The 27,668-nt window shown below is 53.3% G+C and overlaps 1 protein-coding gene across 6 annotated transcripts in view; it reads right to left on the reverse strand.

Annotated features, from left to right (window-relative positions):
- Positions 1 to 27,668, reverse strand: part of ERI3 (ERI1 exoribonuclease family member 3) — a 129,414-nt gene that overhangs the window by 16,925 nt on the left and 84,821 nt on the right. For 5 of the 6 annotated variants that reach the window (XM_060083011.1, XM_060083013.1, XM_060083009.1 and 2 more), the window contains one exon: positions 8,467 to 8,566. The exons of the other annotated variant lie outside the window; for it this stretch is intronic. In XM_060083011.1, the coding sequence (XP_059938994.1) occupies positions 8,467 to 8,566 (100 nt within the window). The remainder of the gene's footprint in view (positions 1 to 8,466; positions 8,567 to 27,668) is intronic. 6 annotated transcript variants of the gene reach the window in all.

Below are 27,668 nucleotides of genomic sequence, written 5' to 3' on the forward strand. Positions count from 1 at the left end.
ACCAAATCCCCACCGGGCAACCTTATTCACTCCCTCAGAAGCAAGAGAGGCAAGCAGGGTTACCCTGCCCTAGGGCTCATCTCGTCCCTGTCCTCGGGCTGGCCTTGGCTTCTGGCCAGATGCCCTCCTGGGGCCCAAGGAGCCTCCTGGGGGCCTGGGGTGCCCCCTGTGGGCAGGAGTCCTGGGGTCTGGCTGGCCTGCTGCAGAGTTTAATAATAGTAACAGTGAGAGTAAGCGTTTCCATCCCTCCTGCCTTTGGGCAGAAGAAGAAAGGAAAGAGGAGGGAGAGGAGGGAGTGGAGGGAGCGGGCTGAAGGGAGGCTTTGAGGCCTCAGAACTCACATCAAACGGCCGGATCTGGGCCTAATTGTCTGACCCCTGCCCCTGCCTTCAATCAGCTCCGCGGCTCCCCGCCCGCCCCTCGCCTAACTAGCAGCCATGTTCTCCTCATTAGGACAAGCTCCCCTTGCACACATGTCCCCGGACATGTCCCCAGCACTCGCAGCTCCCAACCCTGCCTGGTGGGAGGGTACAGCGGGGACCCAGTTTTGGCGGGGCTCCTGGGACAGCTCTTCCCTCAGCCACAGCTGGCTGGCCTGAGCGGCTCAGCACCTCTCCCTGAGCTGCAGGGTCCTGGATGCCACGTGCTGTGACATATCCCTGGGCTGGCTCAGCCGCTGGGTGCGTTCTGTCCTCTGTGTGTCCTTCGTGCTACAGCCCAACTGTCTCAGACACACAGCTCCTGAGGGCAAGATACATATGAATCCTGCCCCCTTCGGGCTGGTTCAGCTGTTTCAGCCCGGCTGGGGGTCTGGTCTGGGTCAGGGTCTGTGTTCAGAGGCTAGGAGCTGAAGGAACTTGTCTGCCTACTGTGCAAGGGTGGTTCCCTTAAACAGATCCAGGCGTGGCGATGTGTGAGTGTCTGCGGCTGGTGGCATGGCAGTGAGGCAGGAGAGCTTGGTGGTTAAGAGCTCTGACCCTAGAGAGATGTGTGTTTAAATTCTAGCTCTCCCGCTTCCTGGCCCTGCTGCTTTGGCTGCATGACAACCTTCTTGAGCCTCAGTTTCCTTATATACAGTAGAGGTGACAGCCCCAATCTCACAGGGTTTGGGAATTCAATGAGATTACAGACATAAAGTCCTCTGTACTACATCCGGCACTCAGCAAGTCTTGTGGAAGGATACAGGTGTGGATGGCGGATTCAGACCAGACCAAACAAATTCCCTTCTCCACAGGCCACAGGCCTCGCTTCGTCCAGCTGGGTCAATAGTGTCAGGGACAGAAGGAGCTGTGAAGAAGGGTCCAGAGCCCTGCAGAAAAAAAGAGCAGCTCCCAGGGGACCCAGCTGATACCAGGGGCAGAAGCACCAATGCTGGAACCAAAGCTTGGGGGCAGGAATGTCACACAGCAGTTTCAGGTGGGAGGGGCAGGGGCCCAGCTTAAGGACTGTCAGGTGGCTTGAGGTCAGATAAGGTAGGTTAGTAGGGCTGGTCCATGAGGTATGGATCGTCCCTTGAGTACTGTGGGCTTGGAAGGAGGGGATGCTGTGAACACCACTGGAGTGAAGGCTGACTGGACTGCTCTAGGTATTAATTCTCAGGGTACCAGACCTGTACAGGATTGGGGGAAGGGCTGGCCTGGTCTGGGCCCTGACATTGTCTCTCACCTTAAACCAGTGGTAATGACTTGCAAATATTGATGAAAACACAAACTACAGAGACTGTGTTTTTCGGGGAGTGAAGGTGGGGAGAGGGGATAAGGAGGAAAATAAACTGAAATGAAGTCCGGTTATCTCCCATCTGCGGCTGCTCCTAATCCCCCAGCCCAAAGGAATCCAATGCAGCCCCTTATCTGCCCTGTCAATCACTCCATCACCGCCCACTGCTTGGTGGGCACCACACGCCCTCGCACACACTCAAGCGCATGCTCACACATGCACACACACGCACACACTCACTCCAACTCTTGCTCCAACACTCCTGCCCACCCCCCAGCCCATTACTCCTCTGAGTAGGAGCGGCCAGCACGCAGGTCCTGCCAGATGGATGCAATTTGCATAATATCAGCAGCAGAGGCTGCAAGATCACCAGGGGTCAGGGCGCTGACATCCCCGCTCAGTCTATCTGCAAGTGCTAATTTGGCCAGCATTGATCTGTCTTTCTGATTTCTTTGTCATTTACGTCTGCGATGGTTTGACAGGAGATACAGAGAGAGACAAGGGGAGGCCAAGCCAGGCCTGGGGCTAGGAAGGTAGGGAAACAAAGATTGCACTTCCCAGTGCATCTCACACACACAGAACACACAGAGACATACACCAGAACCTCCTCCATCTATCTGTCACTACACTCATCCATCCGTCCATCCATTTTTCCATCTGTAGTTGCTCCTGAAGACTAGAGCCTGGTATCTGGCAAGGACCAGTTCCTCAGATGTCCCTGGACTCCAAGGGTGCCAGCTCAGCGGGGAAGGCGTGAGCAGCCCTGAGCACTAATGCAGGCAGGCCAGTGGAGGCCCTGTCAATGCCTGGAGACTTATCCCTCCTCGTGGCTGGCCATCCCCTGGCTCCTCACTTTCTCTGGGACACACTAGAAAGAACCGGACGGGGCAGAGAGGAAGGAGGTGGTGTAGGGGAGTGGTAGTGCTGGGGAAACAAGCACACTCCAGCTGTCTCTGAGCCTCCTCATAAGGCAGCTGTGCTGACTCCTCCCCTCCCAGCCCTGAAGATGGCCAAAGCAGGGGGGAGGGGGCGAGGCACCCCTCTGCCTCTCTGGGACAGGGCTATCATGTCTGCAGAAGCCTCATATCAACTCTTCACCACCCTCAGGTCATCCAAAGCCCAGACTGGGCTCTGGCTGATTCTGAAGCCCCCTAGCTCAGCCAGGAAGCCCAAGATCAGATCGGGTCTACATCCTACCTGCTGGACCCTTGGCCAGAGTCCCCACATTCTCCCCTTGGTAGGAAGGTTCACCACAGGGATGGGAACGCTGCCTGGGCAGGAGATGTCATGGGGAAGGGGAGGGGAGGAGAAGATGGGAATTCTGGGAAGGAAGAGCCCACTGCAGAGAGGTGGGCATGGTCACTCTGTCAAGGGAGGCAGAGGGGCTTGAGCCTTCCAAGGGTGCCCCCCAGTGGCTCTGTCTTCACCCCACCTCTTTCCCTCGCCCACGGCAGCAGGAGCAGGTGATCAGAAGGAACTCCCTGCTGGGCAAGAGGGGGGCTGGCGTTTGGTGTGTGCTAATCCCGGGCGGAGGTCTTCAGAGGGACCGGGGAACTTCAAGGAGGGAAAGGCAGAGCTGTACTGCAGACGAGCTCATTAGCCAGCACCCCACCCCCCCACGAGGAGGAGGGCGGGCAGCCCAGGGAGCGCGGCAGCGGAGGCGGCAGAGAAAAGGCTGTCACTGTCCTTTCTTCCTTTTGGTACAAGCATCTCCCTGAACCGACGATTCTCCTGCAGTGACACCTCTCACGGGCGCTAATGAGATCCGTGTCACAGAGCTAATGTGCTCTGACTGGACTCTGATAGACACCCCACTCCTTCAGGGGAGCCCACAGGCCAGCACTGCCCCCCAGGGCCAGGCCCCACCTGCCGGCCTGCTCTCTTGCCAAACTGTGCTGGGCAGCAAACTCCTGAGAGAGCCCACCTGGTGTCGGGCCATCCCGTCTCACCTGGAGCCTTTGGGACCCCCAGTCCCTGAGCAGAGAGGGTAAGCAGCCAGGGCAGGACCACCCAGCTGGGCACCAGGGAAGGTTCCGACTGTTCTCCCCGCCTGTGACACCAGCAGTCTGTGGGGCCTCTGTGTCCCAACAACGGGGGAAATCTGACATTTCCCGGGCAGACTTCCAAAAAGAAAGAAGGGAAGGAGGCCCAGGCCCCGCCCTTAGAGAGGTCAAGTACGTAGGGCCTGATCATTACCTATAACTGGGGTCCAGGGATGTATTCTGCGTGCTCACAGTGGGAGGGTCAGGCAAGATCCCCAGAGGAGGGGGCCCCTGGAATATGGGCAGGATTTTCCTGGGCCACGAGGTGGAGAGCAAACAGAAATCACAGTGCAGAACTAACTGTCGGGGTCAGGAGGAGGCCGGGAGCCAAGTGTTAGGGCCCCGGCTCCAAGGGCGACTGTAGCAGGGTTAAGGGTGGAGATGCCCCCGCCCCTTTCTTCCTCAGCTGCTGCTACCGAAGATTGTCAAGACCTGTGTGTGTTACACGACACTGAGGGAAAGGCAGAACGTGAGCTTGTTTTCTTCCTCACCATCTCTGTTGGCAGCACAAAGCCCAAGACCAAAAAGGTGCTCCTACGTTCAGCACGGCGGTGAGAACACAGGCTTTGTGCTCAGGTGGACCTGGGTTTGAATCCTGGCTCCTCAGTTCAACTGCCTCTGTGACCTCAAGCAAGTCACTTAACTAAGCCTGAGCCTCCCAATCTGTAAAATGGGAACGATAATGCCTGCCTTCATGAGAGTGTGAAAATTAAATTAGCGCCCCCAGATAATGTGAGTGCCGTGCTGACCACTTGCTGAAATGAAAGAAGGCCCACTCAGCAGTCCCCTCTGGAGGCCACCCTGCCTCGGAAGCCGCCCGAGCCAAGAGTGCTGACGGAGCCCGCTGACCCAGCCAGTCAGCAGTCCTACAAATGTGCAGTCCCCTCACCTACAACCTGCTCCATGCCACCCTGCTCACCAGGCTCCCAAGGGCAAATCCACCCCCCAGGAGGAGGCGTCCCTCCCCGACCACGAGCCCACTTGGACAGCCCCCGAGCCCCCTCTCTGCCCGGAGCTCCATCCTGGAACCCTACCTCTTCCTCAGTCCCCAGGGCCAGGCCCTCACCCCATCCTGGCGACTGTACCTGTGAGCTGGGTGGGGGCAGTGTCCTGTGGCTGTCATCTCCCAACGCACGTTCAGCACCTACCACAGCTCCTGACACACAGTAGGTGCAAGGCAGACATCCACCACCTCCCTCCCCATGGCCACTGCCGGCCCTGAACTAACCACCACCTCCCGCATGACTTATTACACACACACCCCGACGCCCGTGGCCTCCCCTTCTGCGATTTCTCCTCACTAGTCCTCTCTATACAAAGTCAGATGGCGCTGACTGGAACCCAACTCTGACCAGGTCACTCCTCTACCCAAACACCCTATGGCTCCCCCTCAAACAGCTCAGCCGGGCGCACCGATCCCAGTGGGCCCCTCCCTTCCACAGCCTAGGCCCCTGCCCTGCCCGGCAGCCCAAGCCTCCAGCACGCCTGCCCCCTTACTCTGTCAGCACCTCCTCCACCCCAGTGCTCAGCAGGAGTCCCTGCCAGGTAGGCCCCACAGGCTCCCCCTGCCACACATACCTTAGAAGGAGACTCAGAAGATCCCTCCAGGGCCCAGGGTCATCGGTGATCTGCCCACCCCGCCACTGCCCTCCACGGCATGTGGGAGAAGCCAGCAGCTCCCGGAGGGGCCAGGCTGTGGGATCTGCAGGGCCCTTACCCAGCGTCACTGGTGCTGCCTCACCTCCCGGCAAGATACACACCACACTCCCCACTTCGGGCTGGCAGCTCCTCACACAGTTAATTAGCACCATGTCACTGAGGACCAGCCTGAGTGGCCAGTGACAGGAGCTGACCCCTGACCCCAGGGCTGGGAAACAGTCCACATCAAACTCTTACAGCGCGACCCTTTTAGCACGCACAGTAACTCGGGGCACCGCTAGCTGAAGCTCATTAAAGCTGTCTCTTTGGCGCGAGGGCCATTAACCTCACCGCTCAACACCCGCACCTCCCCTCCCCGCCTCTCCCAGCCCAATTAATGCCCTGCATCCTCCCCCGCTTCCAAGCACCCTCACCCACACCTCAGAGCCAGCCAGGAGCTGGCAGGGCAGCCCTCTTCATTCACAGATACAAGGACCAAGTGCCAGGAGCCCCCAGTGCCCTGGGGAGACCGTGGCATGGGCAGAGCGACAGAGGAGGCAGCTCCTTGAGCGGCCACTGTGTGCTCAGACCGCACAGGCCCTTCACACACGGGACCTCGCTGAGCTTTCCCAACAGCCCCGAGAGGCAGGTGGCATCGGCCCTTGTCTAAGGTCACAGGGCCTGAACTGCTTCTGGCTCCAAAGCCCTGACTTCATTGCCACCCACAGCCTTGGGCTGTCCCCTGGGGCCCACCCAGATGGAAAAACCTTCTTCTCTGAAGAAAGAGGGAATACTTCAGGGGTCCCAACCCAGAGTCAACATGGGAGAACCAACAAGAACGACATCACTGAGTCCCAGGAGGCAGCAGAAAGTGGGAACAAGGAACCCCTTCCTCTCATGAACACCCCCAGGACAGATACACAGAAGCAGGGCACCCAACTCAAGGCTGCGTGGGGTACATTAACCCAGTCCTGCCAGCCCCTCCCACCAGGCAGACTCAGTTTCTGGTAGCTCCTCCTTCCCTGGGCCAATGCAAGTATTCTCAGTGGCCTTGGTTCTCTGGTCCCTCCCTTTCCCGTCACGCTTGCACTGATTCATCCACTCACTCACTCACTAACTGTCCATTCATCTACCATAGCATTTGTTGAGCACCTACTTAGAACTAGTGTGTACGGCACCAACTGCCTCACTGATTCTGGATCAGAGCTCTGATTCTGTCCTCATCTCACTCACGAACTTCCTGTCTCCTCAAAACCTCACAAAAAGCCATACCCTCTAACCTGGCATTCAAGGCTGGCTTGTTCCCTGTTTAATTTCTAGCCGTTTCCTAACCCAAATGTCCCACTCCAGTCACGGCAAACTACTTGCAGACGTCCAAAATTATCCTCTCAGCATGTCAGCCTTCCTCCTGCCCTTGGGCTTTTGTACACACAGTTTCCCCAAAGTGGAAAACCCTTCCCCCATCTGCCTGCCTAGCAAACTCCTATTCGTCCTTCAGGCATCCCCTGACTCAAGTCTCATCTTCTCTAGGAAACTTCCTGCTGACCTCCAAGGCCTATCAGCTTGCTAGGTTTGGGGTCTCCTCTAGGCTGTACGAAATAACTCCTGTGGGAGGGAACAGCAGTGGTTGTGGGGTACTCCCAATTCCCCAGGCCCGTTGACCACTTTCTCTTTCCCCCTGGACCCCAGGAGAGCCTTGGGGGCCAATAAGAATGATATGGGGTGTCCCTGAAGTCAGTGAAATGTAAATGAAGAAGTAGAAGCCACCTGGCAACTGAGGACAGGGGAAACCTCCCTTGGGGCAGCCCAGGTATTTCTATCACGACCCTGAGTACCCTGGGTGGCAACTGCCCTGAGTACCCTGGGTGGCAACTGCCCTGTCTCCTCCCAGGATGTGAGCTCCCCGAGGACAGGAACATCCACTCAGCATGCCCAGCCCCACTAGGCACCTGTGATGTCTGTGGACAGAATTAGGGGCCAGTCTGTAGCAGGTGACTGGACCCTTTCGGTGTTATCTTGCCAGGCCCCTCCCCCTCATACCTCCCCAAAGGTACACAGGTTATGATGATGTCGTAGCACCACCCAGGGTCACCCCTGCTCCTTCCCACTTGGAACAAAGCCTATGCCTGTCAAGTACCCTGCTTGAAAGCATTTGTATGCACATGTGTGCAGATGCACACACAAAATAAGATACACAGAAATGAACAAACACACTTTCTGATGGATACACATACAGGCTGATGGTTGCTTCCATACATAGACCGGTGCCCCCAGGAAAATGTATATAGATACACTGTTACACATACACGCATCCCTCAAAAAGATACACATACATGGACACATATAAACCCCTAGACAAACACACAGAGACATGCAGCTGAAGGTGCCATTCACACACACATACACTCACAGACACATAGCCACAATGATATATAAGAAGCTAGCAGAGCCTCCAATGCCTAGAACCAGCCCCCTCCCATGCAGGAATCCCCCCTGAGGGTGCACCCCCATCTGGTACCCCAAGTGGCTCCTCCCAACCCAGGCACCGCTCAATGGAGGCTGCTGCTCCTACGGGGGAGTTCAATACCCTGTGGACAGAGCCATCGGTCAGAAGGACCCTGACTAATTAAAAGCTGGTGAGGTTTAAATAATTCATCTCCTTAACTCCCATTGATCGCCCAGTTTAGTGGCCACAGACTTGAAACAATATTAAACAGCCTTCTCTAGCTCCACGGGGGGTGGGTAAGCTGACATGTGCCCACCCCCCTGAGGACATCACCCACCAGAGATGCAGCCAAGGGCAGGATCCCTTGGCCTGAATCCAAGGCCACCTGTGACCCACCCAAAGCCCAGACCCCAGCCTCCTCTTGAATGTCGTTTTGAGAGATCCTTTCCAATGGTCAGATTCCACTCTCCCCTCACTCCACCCCCCTTCCCTGCTCCCCCCAGCTACGGAGAGCACCCTGCTGGAGCACTGAATGAGCCACGGAACCCCTCTGTGTGCCAGGGGACTGGGGCATGTGGGCAGGGGATGGACCGAGTTGCCAGGGGGATATATGGAGGGACTGACCGATGCCGCTGTGGGGCCGGCCTATGTGCTGCAGGCTGAGGCCCTTGTTCATGTCTAGAAGTCCATTCTTGGGCCAGCAGCCCATGGCGAAGCTGTAAGCCTGGAAGACAGGAGGCAAGAGTGGTTACCAGAGGCCCTGACCCCTGACCCAATCCCATCACTCACCAACACCCCCAGCCCCCCATATCTTCCCAGCAAGGGCTTACTCTCATCATGCCACTTCATGGGAGTCCCCTTGCTGGGCCCCCTTTCCACCAGGGCCCCCTCCAGAAAACCCCTTCCTTCTCCACAGCTCCCTTTCTCCTGGGCATCTCCCCATCAGAGGCCCCCAGCTCCCACAGGGTGCCCCTCACCAGGCTCCTTCCTGGAGCTCCCATTTACTAAGATTCTCCTGATCAGGACCCCTCCTCTCACAGGGCATCCGCTTCAACCCATGCCCCCCCTTTCCAGAGTCCCTGGCCCTCTGCTGGGGCCCCTCCCCACAGCATTACTGGTCACAAAGACTGCTGTCGGAAGGGACTTGGAGACCAATATATCCAGACTTCACTCCACAGACAGGAAAACTGAAGCCAGAGACGAGGGGGCCAACTACCTGCCTGTGGTCAAGTTGCTTTTGACCTGGAGGCAGGCCAGACTGCAGAGCTAGTGCCACATGGGGGCTCAGCTGAGGAGGGGTAAGGTCACCTGGCCGACTCAGGCAGCTGTGAGGGGAGCACGTGAAGAGAGTGTGTGTGTGTGTGTGTGTGTGTGTGTGTGTGTGTGGTGGGGAGCAGATCTTGCTGAAGGTCAAGTGCTCACTTATGCATATTCAAAGCAGCCACCCATCGATCTGTACTTAATTGTTTTCCTGGGGTTGGGGAAGGAAGTGCTGGGGGTATCGATCTGCTCAGGCCCCCAGCACTCCATTGTCCCGCTCTGTCCCCTGGCCGCCACCCACCTCCATGGTCGGGGGGCAGGGCACACGTCAGGCCAGGGACAGCACCTTCTCTTATATCCCTTACAGGCTCGATGACTAGATGTCACAGATGAGGAAACTGAGGCCAAGAAGAGACTTATAAGGGTTAGAATGCTATTAAGTGGCCCAACAGGGATTTAATTCCTGTTCAGCCTGCTAGCAAGTCCCAGGCTTCTACCAGTGGGCTTGCGAGGCTAGCTGACTCTTCAAACATTGCCCATCTCCTCACCTTAGAAGTCCCCAAACACCAGGCTGTCCTCCCAGTGGCAGGAAGGTGACAGCGTGTGGGACAGTGGTCAGTGGGAATGAAGCTTGGGTGAGTTTCCAGAAGTTGGATGGTGAGTCCACTGGTGGAACAAAGGTGACTGCTAGCCATGGTCAGGCAGGCACTGCAGAGCCCCCGCCCACCACTGGGCCCAGGAGGTCTCCATCCCACTGTAGACTGCCTCCCAGTGGAAGAGTGCCCAGCACGGGGTCAAAAACGGAGGACGGGAGGCTGGACACACAGGCTGTGCCAGGACCAAGGGGCTGGGCAGAGGTCTAGTACCCTTCCTTCCCAGCTGCAGGAACCAAGCCTCAGCCCCTTGGGCACTGGGAGGCTAGGAGCCAGTGTACTTCAACCTCAGCCCCCTCCAAAGCCACTTTCCTTGACCACAGAGGTACCAGCCACAGCCCAACTTCCCAGCCAACCCTCCCACCCTTCCCCAGGCCACAGCTGTACCCAGAAATCGGGGGCTGAGCATGAGGCTCAAGGACAGGGGAGAGGACGCTGGCTTGGAGCCAGGGCAGAGCTGGGACACAGGCAGCAAGGAGAACAGCCAGTGGGCGGTGCACAGCTGGAGGAGCTGCTGAGCGTGGTCAGGGCCGCGGCTGGAGCGCAGTGGGCCAGAGAGCAGTGGCGGGCTGGCTTTCAAGTACTTTAAAATCACTTACAAAGGGCGGATTAAACGATCAAAAATTCCATTTAATAGGACAAATAAAGAAATAACAATCTACTCTATCAGCCTGGAGAAGGCGAGCTGGATGGGTTTTTTTCCCCTCTAAAAAGGAAAAAGGGAAGGAAGGGGGAAAAAAAGAAGGATAATGTGTGTTTACTCAAGCAAAGAAAAAAATATTTAAGTGATGTCGGGGAGAAGATTGCAGTAACTAGTGAAGAATAACATCGTCTACTTTGCTGTCAAATCACACCCGAATTTCAGTAATAGATTCTCGGCTGACACTCAATTCAATTCGAAGGTGATCCTGCTTTATCCCAGCCCATCAAATATTAAACACTTGCATTAGCAGGTGCTGCCGCTTCCCGGCTTAAAGCGGCGGGCGGGCGGCAGGGCTGCGGAGGCCCCTCTGCTCCGCTTGCGGCTCGGGGACAGGGCAGCTCAGCGTTATCTGCACGTCATCCTGAGTCTTATCGCAGCTAAGCGGGAAGACCACTTCAGATAACATTAGGCGCCTGCCCCGACGCGTCACCATGATTAGATTATTATTATAATTATGACCCCCCAAGATCTTCTGCAGATGGGGATGTGCAGAAGCGGGGTGGAGGGCAGCAGAGCCCAGGAGGGCCAGACTGGGCCTGGCTGGTCCAGGGCAAGCCGGGACCCACGGGGGGAAAACAGGGGTACCAGGCAAGGCGGTAGCCCGGTCCCGCCTGACGAATGCCTTTCAGGAAGGGCAGTCTAGCTTGTCAGAGCCGGGGCGAGATGAATTGGCGTCTCCACCGTGGCCACACAGTTTCGTATTCCCAGATAAGGCGTGATAACCAATTGCTGCCGTGACATGGCCTCATCCAGCACTTCCTCAGGGGGGCATGGGCGGGGGGAGGGGAAGGCACGTGCACATGGGTCTGCCAAGCTCCTAATAAGACGGATTTAATTTTTACAAATGCTGCTTCCAGCGGGGCCTTCACATACCAGCCAAAGTCCAAAATGATATTAAAAACGGTTAATTAAAACTGCTCTCCTTCAGCCTGGGCTCCCCCGGCTGCTGCCCCTGCTGAGAACCCTGGCATATCTCCTCCAGGTGCTGCCATGCACCTCTGCAGAGCGGAACCTTCAGAAGTGACCACCTGTCTCGTGGAAACCCCCCCTAGGCACAGTACCAGGGCACAGCCCCACAAGCTCCCCTCAACTCCTGCTATCCTAGGTACCCCTCAGGCACAGCCAGCAGAGAGCCACCCAGAGAACACAGGGTCCTTTCACAATCTGTGCTCCTATCAATGTGTGGTCTGGATCTTGCACCTGCTGCCCCTGTGAGCCTGTACCCACATGCCCACCACCCCCAGCACTCACTTCTAAAGTCCTTCCCCACCACCCCAGATATATACACCATCAAGCACGAGTACACACACCCACCAAACTCTCCCTCAGGTGACTCAGCCCATCCTTCCATTCCCTACTCCCTTCAGGCATCCTCCCTAAGAGATTATATCCATCTGTGAATCTTAGCAGAGCCTTCCCAGGAGTCCAGCTCAGGGCAAGGTGATGTGGGCTATATCTCAGAGATTCTGGCTGAGAAGTCAAGGCTGGGACCAGAGAGCCATCAGAGCAGGAGGACTGGGGAGGCTATCCCTTGTGGGTTGCCCACAAGCACAATGGAGAAAGACAGGCCCATGCGGGGTTGGAGATGGCTAGGAGAGCTTCCTGGAGGAGGTGGTACTGGAGGCACCAGGAAGAAGACACAACAAGGACAAAGGAGAATGACAGGAGCAAGCTTGATGAGAACAGGCAAAGGCTGGGGTATGGCTAGGGCAGCCAACATGGGTGGAAGGAGAAAATATTTTGAGGGCTGCCTCCCAGCTCTGTGCAACACTGGCCACTGTCATCAGTCAAGGGGCCCTAATATTGTCTACCCCCTTTCTCCCACCTACTTCCTATCCCCATTCCCTCCCTCTCTTCTGCCAGCCTTTGGGGTGTGGGGTAAGGCACCCAAAAGCTTTTTGACCCTGATCAGTGCTGGGCAGAAATTTAAGAGCCAAAGCCTGTGCCTGGGCCCCTTTCCCATGATGGTTCCAAATTCTCTGGGTGTCACTTCTCTAGCTGCACCTTTCCCAGCTACCAGGGCCCAACCTGCCCATCTGTGGCTTCCCGGCCAGAGGGTGGGGCAGGTGGAAGGATGACGGAGAAGTCCTATCCAGGGCAGGTAGAGTCAGGGTGAAAGATGCTGGGCCTCCCAAACCACCCACCCCAGCCCTGTGCCAGGCAGGCACGCACACTTTCCTTCCCCTGGGCTGCTGTAATTTCCATGCGCAGGGAAGCAGGTGCCGAGCTGTTCCCGGCTGGCTCTCCCCTCTCGCGGCTCTGCCCGCCTTGGCTGCTGCCCCATTAGCTTAGTGGCCAGCCATCTGCGACGGGCCTGCCGCGCAGCCCTGCTGTAGGCGCGGCGGGTGGCCCCCTGTGTAACAGGGAGCTTTGCCATTAGCGCCTTTAATATTCTGACACCTCAGCACAGCCTGCTATTACATGCAAACGCTGATCGCCCTGTGAAATTACATTGCTGGGCCCGCGAAATGGAATCGTGTATAATCAGCCTCCTCCATGCACTGTCAGTCCCATCACAAACACTGCGCCCGGCGGCTTACGGGGGCTTAGCAGCTGCGACAAGTGTATTGGGTTTAATAGATGAAGTAGCCCTCATCGGCAGCAGCATCAGATCCTTCAAAGAGGAAAGAAGAGGCATCGACAGCTGCTAGGGTGTCTCTGCCCACCCATTTGCTACCTTACCAGGGCCCTGAGAGTCGGGTGGACACAGAGTGGGCAGGGCAGTGGCTGGGTCTAGAACCCAGCTCAGACCGCAAAGAGAAGCACAAACTGCTCTGCAACTTCCAGAAAACCCACAGCCTACAAGCTGGCAGCAGCACATCTGACCCATCCATCCTCCCCACGAGGTCACCCTGTGGGCCTAAGGCTGAAGGGTCATTTCCCAAGAGGAGGAACCAAATCAAATCACCTGCCTTTCCCATAAACACCCAACGGGCAAAGATATAGAGGTGATACTCTGGAGGATGGGGGGAGAGAGAGTCTGACAGACATAACTACTACCTAACCTTTTCTTTAACTGGCCAACACATCTACAGTTGGTGAACCAAGTACCAAGGCAACAAATATACATGAGGATGGCATTCCCAGCAGCCCAGGCCTCATGGAAAGGCAGTGTGTTCAGGCTCAGGCGTTGGTTCCCAATTCTGCCAATTATTAGCACCATAACTTTGGATGAGTTATTAAACCTCTCTGAGCCTCAACTTCCTGTACTGTAAGATGGGATGATAGTTCTTTCTCCCCGGTATACCTGAGGTCACTCAGGAACACCCACTCCCACTGCCACCTCCAAATATTCTTGGTGCCATCACCCAAAATGCAGATTGCCTTTGAGAATGCTGGCCCCTCTCCCTTTTCCAGGTTCAGTTTAACACCGATCATGGCAGACTGTATTTTCCAGTGACTGTCATAACATTATCTTCCATCTCACATATGCTCTTCTTGCAATATGACTCTGATAGACCTGCCATCAAGAGGGGGAGTCTAGGGCTTCCTTAGTGGCGCAGTGGTTAAGAATCCGCCTGCCAATGCAGGGGACATGGGTTCGAGCCCTGGTCTGGGAAGATCCCACATGCCGTGGAGCAATTAAGCCCGTGTGCCACAACTACTGAGCCTGCGCTCTAGAGCCAACAAGCCACAACTACTGAGTCCATGTGCCACAACTACTGAAGCCTGCGCACCTAGAGCCTGTGCTCCACAACAAGAGAAGCCACCGCAATGAGAAGCCCGTGCACCACAACGAAGAGTAGCTCCCGCTCGCCGCAACTAGAGAAAGCCCGCGCACAGCAACAAAGACCCAATGCAACCAAAATTAATTAATTAATTAATTAATTAATTTTTAAAAAATCATAAAAAGAAAGGGGGGAGTCTATACCTCTCCCTTTGAAACGGGGTGGGCTTTTTTTTTTTAAAAAAAAACTATTTCAACTAAATAGTAACGCAGAAGTAATGCTATGTGATTTCAAGGCTATTTCAGAAATGCTGAGGAAGCTTCCTCCTCGCTCGCTGGGACATTTTCCCTGGAGCCCTGAGCTGCTTGTAAGTGGTAAGACTGCTCCAAGGCAGCCATGCTGTGAGGAAGCCCAAACTAGCCCACAAGCAGAGACCACATGGAGAAGCCATGAGACTAGGTGAAGAAAGAGAGATGCCCAGCCAGCCCCCAGCTGCTCCACCCACACACTGTGCCAGCTCCAGTCAGTGACCACAAATACATGAGAGAACCTGGGCCAGAACAACCTAACTGAGACTTTCCTGAATTCCCGACTCATAGAAACCATGAGAGATAATAAAACAGCTGTCGTTGTTTTAAGTCACTAAGTTTTGGTGATAAGTTATGCAGCAGTTCTGGAAAACTAATGCCTACTCACTTCTGGATAAACTGTGTCAATACTTTCAACTTCCTCTTTCTGGCTGCTTCTAGACAATTCTTCCTCTCCTTCTGGGACCTCATTCTAAATCATCATCACTCTGGGTAACTTCAGTATCTACGGGATAAACTCACGTTTGAATCTAGCCTCTTGATTTCTCAGCTCCCTGTGCTCTAATGACCTTCTCCTCTACCAATTTCATCCACCTCTCCCTGGGGCCACACCCGGGGCCTTATTACCCAGCATTGCTCTCCTTCTGGAATCATACAATGACAGATTCCACTCTGATCACAGCCTCTGTCCTTCCAGCTTTTGAACCCTCTCTCCCTCTACTCTTGCTTTTTTTCCTCATCTGTCAATCCCCTTCTAGCCCTTTTCTACCAAACCTGGACCTCTTGAATCTATGACTTCAACCAGCCCAATCTTGAACTTCCCTAAGAAACCCCAACATGACTCTGTTTCACCACACTTGCACTTGAGCTCAGTGATGCTGGAAAGAAGTCACTGTTCTGTATAGAAAGTGGCCACTATAGATCCAAGATCACTATCTTAGCAACCCTCAATGGTATCCAACCACCCTACTCCCCTCCTACTTTCACAAAGAAAATAAAAGCTGCTAGGCAGAACTCTTCCAACTGCATGCCCTTCATATACAAATGCATCTGTATCCTTCCCCACCTGCTCGTGCACCAATGCTGTTCTAATGGAAGAGACACCTCACTTCCAGTCTAAGGGCAAGCCCACGCTTGTGCTGTACATCTCACTCTTTTTCCACCTCCTCAGGCCCTGTTTCATCTAGTATCCCCTTTCTAAATTCTGAACCTCCCCATTTCTGCTGGCTCCTTTCCATTAGCATTCAAGCATATGCTTGAATCTCTATCATCTTTACATAACTTTTTGTGTCTTCGTTTCCTTTTTGTAAAATGGGGGTAAAAACAGTTCCTATCCCATAGAGTTGATGTGAATGAGTTATTGCATGCACGGTGCTTAAAACAATGCCTGGCTCTTTGAAAGTTATATAAGTATTAGATAATTATTTTTAAAGTCTTCCATTTATTCCACATCCTGATCCAGCTACTGCCTGTTCTCCTGTTAACAACCAAACTTCTCAAGGCTGTCTCCACTCACCTCCCCAACACCCCTTAACCCCTGCAGTCTGGTTGCCAGCCTTATCATGTCACTTAGCTCCGGCGAAGGTCAACAGTCCTCACCATGCTGCCCACGTCTATGGACAGTTTCAGGCTCTTGCTGCCTTTGCCACCCTGCAGCCTGCTTCACATCTTTGAAATCCTTCTCCTTTGATTTTTCTCAACACCCTACTCTTTGAGTTTTCCCCTCTCTCTGACGTCCTCCTCACAGTCTCCTGTAGAGTCTCATTCATCTGGTCATGTGTGGGCTTATGCATGTTCCCTTCCTGTTTCTGTCTGTGCTCTACCACCCTCCCTGGGTGATTTCTTCAACTCCCTGGTCTTCGACCTCTCCAACTTGCAAATTGATATTTTTTGCCACTACTTGAGTGTCAAACATATATATTCTATTGCCTACCTGGCATTTCCACCCAGGCACTTCATTCTCAGTAGGTTTAAAACCAATTTCAACATCTCCTCTCCAAAGTGCTCCTTCTCCTGGGCTCCCAAATCCCAGTGAAAACCCTTACCATCTACCTGCTCTACCAGAAATGTGGGGGCCAGCCTTGCTTCCTTCTTCTTCCTTACCTCTCACCAAGGCCTGAGATTGCTGTTTCATGCCCCCAAGACTCTACTCGAGCAATTCCTTCAGCCTACCCAGGATGCCCTCTGCATTCTCCCACTTTTTTCCCTTAATGAACACATACTCTTCTTTCAACACTCAATTCAAAAGTATCTTCCATCACCAGGCCTTTCCTGACTTGTCCCTTCCCTAAACCCACCCAGACTCTGACTAGCATCTGTATTATTAGATCTGTTTACAAATCGGTTGCCCCATGATGCTGGGAGACTCTCGGGGTGGGGCTGTATCTGCTCTCTCTGAACGGCCTCCTTTGAGGGAAGGGCGAGAAAGCACCTCTCTGGATATAATCCCACCAGGCAGAAAGGCCTGGTTTTCAGAGTTGCTGCTCCTGCCAGTCCTATTCAGTCTCCTTCAGGAACCACTGTTGATCCTGTCCAGCGGAACAACAATCCCACCCGACCCCCAGCCATCCTTGGAACTGGGGGCTCAGCTGCCTGGGTTAGGAAAGAAGGGGAGACTGTCCCTGTCTCCCTTCTCCTTTTCTGAACTCTTCGGTCTTATGGGTGGTCTTGACTCCATTCCTCGGGCCAGCAGAGACCTGGCCAGCACGGGTATAGCAGCAAAAGGACGGACACTCCCATCAGGTGACACAAACACATCCTTTCTACCTCCAGCTGGTCGTGCTCCATGTTCACAGTGTTCCCTGGCTTCCAACATACTTCAGGGGCACCAGAGCTGCTGCCGCCTCTGTCCATCAACAGCACTTGAGTGGAATCATTATTTTCTCTGTGTAGCTAACCTTCCTGCTCACTGCCCACAACAGGACAGCTGCCTCTAGTGCGTGGGACCATCACCACAGCAAAGGCGGGGGCTGTGCCACAGGTCCAGGACCCTCAACACTTGGAAGACAGCTGCCAGCGCAGTTTGATCCCTGGGGTCCTGAGTCTATGTTTGGATAGAGCCATCTTCCTCATGTTCCCAGAGCCCTTGCTTCACTGCTGAGTCACAGTGGACTTGGGGACACTGAGGTTTCTGGGGAGAAAACCAGATAAGGAGCAGGATCCTGAGCCGTGCCGCCTGAGCCTCCACAGAGGAGGCTGGCCTGGCTGGGGCTCCACATGCACCGCCACAGAGTCGAGGCAGCTGCCCAGAGTGAGGGCTACATTGGGGGTTTTCTTTGTTTTCGTTACAGTTTCTTCTCCCATTGCTTCTTTTGAGCCAGCCCTTTCCTCCCCGGGGTGCTGGGGATTGAATGAAACACCACCCCCGGCTCCAATAAGTGTATTTCAATTACATCTGTCACTGCATAACGATATAATGATATATCATGTGATATTAAATCCATGGTAATCATATCAGGGATTTTTTTTAATCGTGCACTAATCGCATTATTACATCTCTATAATTAACAACAGGAGGTATGGAAATTCAGTTAAGGCCGAAGGCTCAAGGTACTCCCCCCACCCCACCCCCGCCCTAGCTCCCCCAGATTAGGGCCCGATTAGGAGATGGGAACTGCAGGACACGAGCAAAACGGGCCAAAGCTCCCACCTCCCAGTACCTCAGCCATGGGCACAGCCTTCAGCATCCGGGGCTGGCAGACATAGGCCAGACTGAGACCAGGGTGCTTGCTGTCTGTCTTGTGGCTGCTCAGGAAAGAGCCTGGGGCAGAGGCCACACAGAGAGGGCCAGCAACAAGGCAGCTGGGCCTGCCAGACCTCCTGTCATTGCAGCGCCAAATCTTCTCCATGGGGAGGGGTGTTTGTTACCTTTCCTTCAAACCAGCCAGGCCCTCAAAGGTGCTTGTAGGGCACAAGGCAAGTTCCTGCCTCATGGCCTCCTAGACCAGAATTCCTCCTACTGCTGCTACACATACTCCCTCCCTTGACCTAGCCCTTTGTGTTGGCAGCTCTTAACATCACCAAGTCCAGCAGCTGTGATGTCTCTGCCTCTCAATCCTATCATCCCTGAGCTGAACAGACCCAATTCTTCTTGGGGCCATTCCTCCCCAGTTCTCCCTCTGAAGTTTGGCCCTGACTACTGCATGACAAGTAGATTTCTGATAACCACTGGAGCTGTTCTCCCATCCCCCCAGATGGTCCAAGTTCTTATGTCCTCCCACCCAGGCCTATATGGAGAAGGGAGGGGCTTGGGACTGCAGCCTGAACTATGTCAAATGACCCTGTCTCTCCCACCCCCTTCCTGATACTGAGCTGTCAGGACTAATCCCCTCAGGGGTGTCAGAAACCAGTCTGCAAAGCAGAATTTTGTGTTTCAAGTCCAAAGCTTTGAACTTAGCATGTAACTAGTCCTCAGTGAGGGGCAGGCATTTTGCTAAGTTTGACTCTCAGAAGTTGGACAGGCCTGAAGATGAAAGAGAAAAATCATGTCCTTTTTCCTAATAAAAAGGAGACACTAATAGCAGTCAGCACCTAGGCAAAGCACTTTAAGTTTCTAAAGTCCTTTTTCCAAATTAAAACATAAGCCTTTACCGAGCACGTGACACCACCACCACGGCCACCCAGCCCTCACAAACGAAGGCAGGTACGTGCAGGCACCCAGCACACACACCTTCACTTCTTTCTCCCTAGGAAAATGGAAAGGGTGCTCAAACCTTCATCCCAGACCTCCCTCCCTCTTTGTTGGCTTGCTCATGTAACACACACGTAATGAGCAAATCCATGTGCCAAGCTCTGTGCCCGGTGCTGGGGATAAAGCACACTAGGCCGCTCGCTGCCTTCCAAGCTAGGGACGTCCCTGGCGGTCCAGTGCTGAAGCCTTCGCCTTCCAATGCAGGAGGTGCTGGTCCGATCCCTGGCTGGGGAGCTAAGATCCCACATGCCACGCAGCCAAAACACCAAAACAAAACAGAAGCAATATTGTAACAAATTCAATAAAGACTTAAAAAAAAAAGAAAAAAGGAGCTTCCAAACTAGAAGGAGAGACATGTCAACTCACACATGGTGGGGGACTGAGATCCTACAAGAGCCCCAAGGGAGAAACCAGCCTTAGAAGGGGAATAACTGAGAAGGACCAACATGGCTTTCAATGGAACATCCAAGGTGGGGTGGCTGTGAAAGGTGGATATGCAGGCCAGGAGCTCAGTTCCAGGGGTCTGAGCTGAGACAAGAAAGTCCTAGGAAAGCACATGGGTGGCGCAGGACACTGCAGGAGTGGATAAGCTCACCCAGGAAGAGAATAAGCCTTTAGGGTCAACGAGGCCCTTCTCTTCTCTGATGTTTGGACGGAAACAAGGAAGGCTGAGAGACGGGACGGCTGAACACTAGAGCCTCCAGAGCTAAGGCCCAAAGAGACTTCTCCCTGGGCACACCCAACATCCTGGCCTCTGTCCCTCCCATTGTCATCTCCACCTTCACTTTACCCGGATGTGACAGGATGAAACAGTGTGGACTTCAGGCTCACACTGACTTAGTCACAACAAACATTACTATGAGAGCCTATTATATGCGAGGCCATGTGTGTACTTGTAGCAATACAGACACAGTACTGTCCTCAGAGAGCTTCCAGTCTATTAGAAAAAGCCCATGTTAAATAAATAGCAACATAAATAATCATTAAGTTATCATAAGGGCTCAAAGAAGAAAGGTGGGCTGTTTATAGGATGGAAGAGGGGAATCTGACCTAGCTGGGGAACTCTGAGGACAGGTCAGCAGAAACTGACTGACAGAAAGGCAACAGGGGAATGACATGTGCTAAGGCCTTTAGGCAAACAGCACTTGGAAGGAATCAAGTCAATGCTAGTGTCCCTGGAGCACAGAAAGCCAGCAAGAGATGAGGCTAATGAGGAAGTCAGGAAAATCCAGGGCCTCATAGGACACGATGAGGGTTTTGTACTGTTTCCTAAGGCAATGGGAAGCCATCCAAGTACCTACCACTGCCATGCTATGCAATCTTGGGTGCTCCACCAGCATCAAAAGTTAGTTCCTTTGCACACCTACCCATCCCTATTCCCAAGGGTAGACAGGCCTGGGAACCGGGGACCATTTTTTTTTTTTTTTTTTTTATCTAGAAGGAGAGAAAGAAACTGCAAGAGAGCAACTGACCTCATTGGTTCATTGTAAGATCCACACATTTACTGAAGGCCTGCCCGACCCTGGAAACTCAACTGAATCACACGTAGACCCTGTCCTCATGGAACTCACAGTCCTTTGCAAGGAAAGAGATGTCAGTAAGTGCCTGATCACTGCGATAGAGAGTGATTAGAGAGGACTGCAGTAGAGACAGAAAGGAGGACAGTGCTCAGGCCCGAGGCATCTGGAGCCCAGCATGGGGAGTGCTGCCCCTAGTCCTCTCCTCAGCGCACAATCCGCAGCAGGCTGGGACAGACAGCACTGCCCACATAGACTGCAGATTGGGCGGGGGGCAGGAGTGTGAGGAGGACCCTGAGCAGCAGTGAACCTAAGCCAGGATCTTCCGGTTGCAAAGATGAAGGTTGAAAGGCTGTGACTAAAGCCACTAAGGAGAGAAGAGGGAGAGGTTCACTGTATCGTCCAAGGATAAGGGATGGGGCACCTTTAGAACACGGAACAGGACTGGAATAGAAAATTATTTCAGGAAATGGCAACTCCAGTCTCCAGGCCTGTTTCCTCTTTGGAAGACACGGGATTGGGGGGTGGGGGAGAGGGATAAATTAGGAGTTTGGGATTAACAGATACACACTACTATATATAAAATAGATAAACAACAAGGACCTACTGTTTAGCACAGGGAACTATATTCACTATCTTGTAATAACCTAAAAAGGAAAAGAATCTGAAAAAGAATACATATATATATATATATATATATATATATATATATATATATATATATATATATATAAAACTGAATCACCTTGCTGAATACCTGAAACAAACACAACACTGTAAATAAACTATACTTTAAAAACTTAAAGGGGGGGTTGCTTAAGTACTTGATTTCTTAGGTCCCTGCCTGGTCTGAAATTCACCAGTTCTGAGGCTCCTCAGCCTCCCATAAGAGTCAGGCTTATTGCTGTCCCCCAGTCTTTGCTTATGCTATTTTCCCACCTGGAACACTAGCCTTCCTCTACCCTCTCCAAATCCTGTCTGCCAGGACACCACCTTCAGGAAGTCCTTCCTGATTTTTCTTCCTCCCTCCTCCACGTCCCACCCTGACCTCCACAGTTAATACCACAGTTCTCCCAACAGCACTTTGCTTAATAACCTATTACATACGGTCTGGTACTCTTACTTGACTAGTCTAGATACTGTCTCATCACTTCCAACCTCTGACATCCATTTCAGGGGCAGGAGAGAAGTTCCACCCGTACAGGTCCTAGAAGCAGACAGAAGTCTGGGTCCCCACTCCCTCTGCCCACAGTCCTTTGAGAACTCAACAGGCCTCCACTTGAAAAGGGTGCTGAAAGCAATGATGTCTCCAAGTGCGATGGGAGATATTTGTGTCTGCTTTACCCTTGGCTTTTTGCTCTGGTTCAGGTAGGAGCGGGGTGGGCTGGCTGGCAGATCTGAGAGCGCGGCACGCCCCAGCGGGCAGGGCGCACAGCGCGGAGGAAGGCGCGAGTCAGTCTGGAGTGCTCCCCATTTATCAAGCTCACGCAGGCCGCCAGCCGAGCGAGTCTTTCTATCATTACACCTCTCAAAATCCGATTCATACCACTAATCCTGCCTTCATTCTCCCAGATTAATAACATCTCTTTCAACCTTCACAGTGTGATAAATAGACAAAGAGAGAACAAAAGGAGAGACAGAAGAGAGAGAAAGAGCTGGAGCAAGTCCCCATAATAGAGAGAGCCGAGAAAGAGGAGAGGGAAAAAAGGAGAGCGAGCGAGAGCAGGCAGCGGCCAGAGACTGCAGCGGTCTCAGAGAGCCACGAGGAGAGCGGCGGCTGCGCCCCGCTAGGCACTGTGCTCCGTCCCCAAGAGAAAGAAAGGCTCGTTAACAGCTCCTTCCTGCCTGCACTTTTGTTCAAATTCTTTTCTTCCCTTCCAATCCTGCTTTAGGTCAAATTCCAGTGAAAATGAGTCTCTTGGCTTCCCGGTCTCCTCCCAGCCTCCCTGCCAGGCCCAGGGAACCAATCGGGCCCCTGGCGGCAGGGCTGGGTCTGGGCACGAGACAGGGCTGAGCAGGGGCTTAGAAAGGGGCGGAGCGAGCTGGCCTAAAGCTTTGCCAGAACTGTTCCCTTAGCACAAACCCCTGCCCCTTCCCTGCTCTTCAGGCAGAAGAGGAGAGGGAACAGAGCAGAGAGGGGGCTTGAGGCCTGTCCCCGAAGGCTCTGTCCTGCACATCTTTCCAACCTAAGGCTCTAGCTAGTCCAATCCAAGGCCCCCAGCTGCTAGCAGCTCAGCTAGATGGTGAAAGTAGGCACCTCTCAAGCTTGCTAAAACCAAGGTGTGGGCCATACCTCCAAATTCTGATGGAGAAGTGTGCCAGGGACAATAAACCCCACTGGGCCCCAGCCCTAGCCCTAACACAACTGACCTGTGATGCTTCTTGTTCTCCCTGCCCACATGCTTGCCCAGACTTGTCTCCACAGCATACTTCCCCTCCTCCTCTCAGACTCAGTTCAAGGGGCCCCCTCTGGATGCCCGGCTGAGCTCTTCCAGGAGGATTCAGGCACTCCCTCTTCGGGGCTCTGAAAGGCAACAGCATTCACATTACCCTGTAGCGACTATCTGTCTCCCTCACTCCACTGGGAGTCTGTCTTCTGAGTTCTCTAGTCCCAGGTCCAAGCTGCCCATGGCGCTTCCATTCTTTCTCGACTTTGCCCGAACTAGCGCTGGCAGAAGACTAAGCCAAACAAGACTCGACCCTCCCTCTGGACTGCAAAGTAGTCCTAGGCAACTGGCAAGCCTAGCTCAGAGGCAGAGGCAGAAGCACTCTGCATGGGGAAGCTCCCTCGGCCCTGTGCACCCACTCCCTTCACAGTCCATCAGAGTGGAGGGAGGCGGGGCTGCACCAAGCTCCCTGGACCACTCTCTTCTTCAGCAGACCCTCATGGCGGGAGGTGGGGTGCACGTATGCAGAAGGAACGCCTGCCCTGCCCAATCCAGCCTAGTAGGAAGGGCCTTCCAAGAAAGTCAAGGCTTCTCCAAGGACAGAGTCTGGTAGTGGGCAGGAAAGACCCAAAGCAGACCCTCAGTAGAAAGCTGGTGGCCTTGTGATCTGTTGAGAGGCAGATCCCTCCTAGGGAATATCTTGCAGACACCTGCCAGATACTTTCCTCCAAAAAGCCTCCCTCTACCCTCTGCCCCAAAACACAGCCCTCCTTTTGGATCAAAATGGCTGCTACCTACTCCCACCACTCACTCCTGGGGGCCCCATCACCTCCAGCCCCAACTCTCAGGTTTGCCCAGTTTTACCTCTGCCTGGGGAAAGTCCAGAGAAAAGGAGGCTTCATAGGGCCAAGTCAAAGAGCAAAGTAGGGATCATATCTCATCCACCCAAAATCCAGAAGTTCTGTTAACCTTCCCTCAGCCCCATATCAGAAGAACTGTCCACACTATCACCTGCTCTACCAGGGCTCCAGGATCAGACACTTACAATAGGGAAGGCTGAAATAGTGACAGTGACTGACATTTGTCCACGGGTCCAAGTGACCCAAGGAGGTGGGGGGCTGAAGAGGGAGGGCAAGAAGGAGAGAGAACGATACAGTCTCACTGAAGGAGAATGGTCCTCCCTACAACCAACCTAGCCCACCGGTACCCTGGGCTCTAGGACAGGCTAGGTCCAGCTGGCACACAGGCCCACACTGCCTCCGAGGCCAAGGCCACAGCAGAGCTCCAGAAGCATGGAGCCCAGAGGCCCTTCCTTCCCTAAGAGCCCACACTGCTGGCAGATCAGAGAGCCTCAGCCAGTCAAGCCTGCAGCCTTCTAGACACAGGCAGCCAGCAGGCCCAGACACCCCTAAACTTGCTCTTAATCAGCTTCCCCAGGGGCTCAGAAAGATGCCCTACCCCTGACAGTGGGACAGTCCCAGGCCCTAGGAAGAGAAGTCATGGTGGCCCCTCTATCCTCTGCCTTTACCCAATACACAGTCTCAGGGCCTCCCCCAAGGTATGCCTCCACCAGGCCATCCAACTCAGGGGTGAACCTCATCCCCTCAGGAGGCTTGGCCCCTGCCGCAGGGAGTCAACCTAGACCTCAGTAAGGGACCTGTCGGAGGTCACATAGAAGAAAGTCAGCCAGACACAACAGGATCTCTGGCAGGTCGAGAAGCCAGACCCGAGTGATGCTCTCCCCCCAAACCAGACTTTAAAAGCTCACTCTCTGAGTGCCTGGTTCTAGAGCCCACTCTTCGAGGCAGCCGGTGGCACAGAGCAGGGAAGAAGTTGGGTCCTAATGTGTAAAAAGCTCCAGCAAAGCAAAATCATTTACTCTTCAGTGCGACTGCTCAGCAGAGCTAATAAATCTTGCATGAGCAGGGCCGATTCTAATTTCCTAATATGAAAAGGCATTTGGATTGAGAGAGAGGGGGAGATAAAAGTGATTGAATCTCCAATAGTCCAGGTTACTGACAAGAAACATCCTGCTCAGCCCTGAGAGAAGGATGGCAGCGCCCAGACGCCTGCACACACCCATCCGTTCTGCCCCCCCTCTTGGCGCGATACATCTCAGTCTCTTCTATTGACAGGACGTGGCTTTAAACACAGTTACACAAGTTATCATTTCTGCCTTCTGATCAATCTGAATTTTCAGGACAATTACCCTCTTAATCAATGATTGCTATCAGCAGCCCAGCGCCTGGACGGATTTCTCAGCAAGGTAATCATGCCGCCAGGCTGGACGGCGCGTGCATAGGCAATGAAGCTCCGGGTGGGGTCTCCTCCCTCCCTCCGGAGCCCCCATATCCCAGTGCCACTGCCAGCATCGAGGACAAGGACGGCAAAGTGTGAAGGCCACTTCAAGGAGTGATGAGAGTAGAAGGGAGGGAGGGGAGGGGCCCAGCCACCCTGCAGCCTTCCCGACCACCTGATTACGGAAGAAACCTGTTAAAACCCTAGATTTACTGCCCACCACGCTGAGGCATCTCCACATGCCCTCCTGCCATCATTCCTACCTCCTAATTAGCCTAATAAAGCCCAATTCTAATTATGGGCTCAAACTATTAGGGTGATCACCAAGTGCAAAGAAAAGAGAAATCTTGGTTTTACTAATCTCTTAGAGGCGGTTGGTTCTAGAAATTCCTTTTCTTCCAAAGACTTGGTTCATAAGGGCTACTAACTGGAAGGGCAGGGGCAGCCTCTCCTCCTCCTCCTCAGAGGTCCAGGCATCTGGAGCTTTCACAAAGCCAGCCTGACCTAGAGCCAGGAGGCCACCCAGTCCCACACTCCCTCCAGGGTCCTCCCACAGATTCAGCCCTCTGTGCATAAAACAAGGCAGGGCCCCTCCTCAGGAGAAGAGGGGAGGGTGGATTTGGTCTCTGCCTCAGCGTCAAGTTAGCCAGAGGTTGTATCTGCCATCATGGGGGCAACTCAGTTTCTCAGATCACCTGTTGTTGGGTGAAGGACTTACACGAGAAAGGCCAACAGTGGAATGAAAAGGACATGGTCCAGGACACTGACGCATCAACTTATGCTTCAGCATGGGTGGCAGATATGTGTATACAGTTACACCCAAGCAGAGTGGGTTATGGGATTAAAACAGGTCCCCACAATTTGCTATTATATCCTGAGGGGGAAAGAGAATTAGAAAGCACGGATGTATTCACTTACTGACATTTACTGGGTGCTAACCATAGGCTAAGTGTTGGGGATACAGCAGGGAACAGTATAGAAATGACCCTTACTCTCAGGAGCTCACAATCTACTAGGAGACAGACAAGCGTCTTTCTGTCTGCAAAACAAAAACAATAAAACAAACTTGTAACACGAATGTTCATAGCAGCATTATTTAATAGCCATGAAGTGGAAACAGCTTAAATGTCCATCAACTGATGAGCACATAAATAAAATGTGGGGACCTCCCTGGTGGTGCAGGGGTTAAGAACCCGCCTGCCAATGCAGGGACACGGGTTCGAGCCCTGGTCTGGGAAGATCCCACATGCCGCAGAGCAACTAAGCCCACGAGTCACAACTACTGAGCCTGTGCTCTAGAGCCCATGAGCCACAACTACTGAGCCCGCACACAACTACTGAAGCCCGTGAGCCTAGAGCCCGTGCTCTGCACCAAGAGAAGCCACCGCAATGAGAAGCCCGCGAACCGCAACAAAGAGTAGCCCCCGCTCGCCGCAACTAGAGAAAGCCCGCACACAGCAACGAAGACCCAACGCAGCCAAAAATAAAATTTAAAAAAATGCGGTATATCCATACAGTGGAATATTATTCACAATAACGAGAAATGAAGTGCTGATTCATGGTACAATGTGGATGAACCCTGAAAATTATGCTAAGTGAAAGAAGCCAGAAACAGAAGGCCACATATAAGAAATTCCCAGAATTGCAAGAACAGGCAAATTTATAGAGATGAAAGTAGATTAGTGGTTGTTTAGGGCTGGGGTGTTTGAGGGGAAATGGGAAGTGACTGCTGTGTTTTAGGGGTGACAAAAATGTTCTAAACTTAGATGGTGAAGATGGTTGCACAACCCTGTGAAGATACCAAGAAACAATGAATTGAAACTTTAAATGGGTGAATTGTATGGTATGTGAATTATATCTCAATAAAGCTTTTTTTACACGTACAGTATGATAGAAGGAGTGCAGGCTCACCAGCGGTGAACAGAGCCAGGGAAAGCTCTAGCACAGTGCCCGCATGCTCTGCAGGCACTTGATACAGGTGTCTGAGGAGAAAGGAAGTTCCCAATGGGAAAGGGGGAAAGTCTTCACAGGGGACATAAAGGAGTTAGGTCTTGAAGGACAAGCAGGAGCTCACTGGGCAGGAATAAAGCAAAGGACATTCATGCAAATGGAACCAATGTGAATAAGGTCTGGAAGTGGACGGTCACACAGGCTATCTTGGTGTAGCTGGAGAGGTACTTTGGAGGTCTCAAAGGACAGGCCAGAGAGCTTGTACTTCATTCAGTGACATCAAGATTTTTCAAGCAGAGAAGTTAGATGATCAGTACAGGATAGCTTGGGGTTTGATGGTTCAGGTATGGGAAGTAACACGTCACAGTTGCAAGGACATGGTTTTGGAGTCA

The sequence above is a fragment of the Mesoplodon densirostris genome, chromosome 2 (assembly GCF_025265405.1).
Source record: "Mesoplodon densirostris isolate mMesDen1 chromosome 2, mMesDen1 primary haplotype, whole genome shotgun sequence".
Classification (NCBI taxonomy): Eukaryota; Metazoa; Chordata; class Mammalia; order Artiodactyla; family Ziphiidae; genus Mesoplodon; species Mesoplodon densirostris.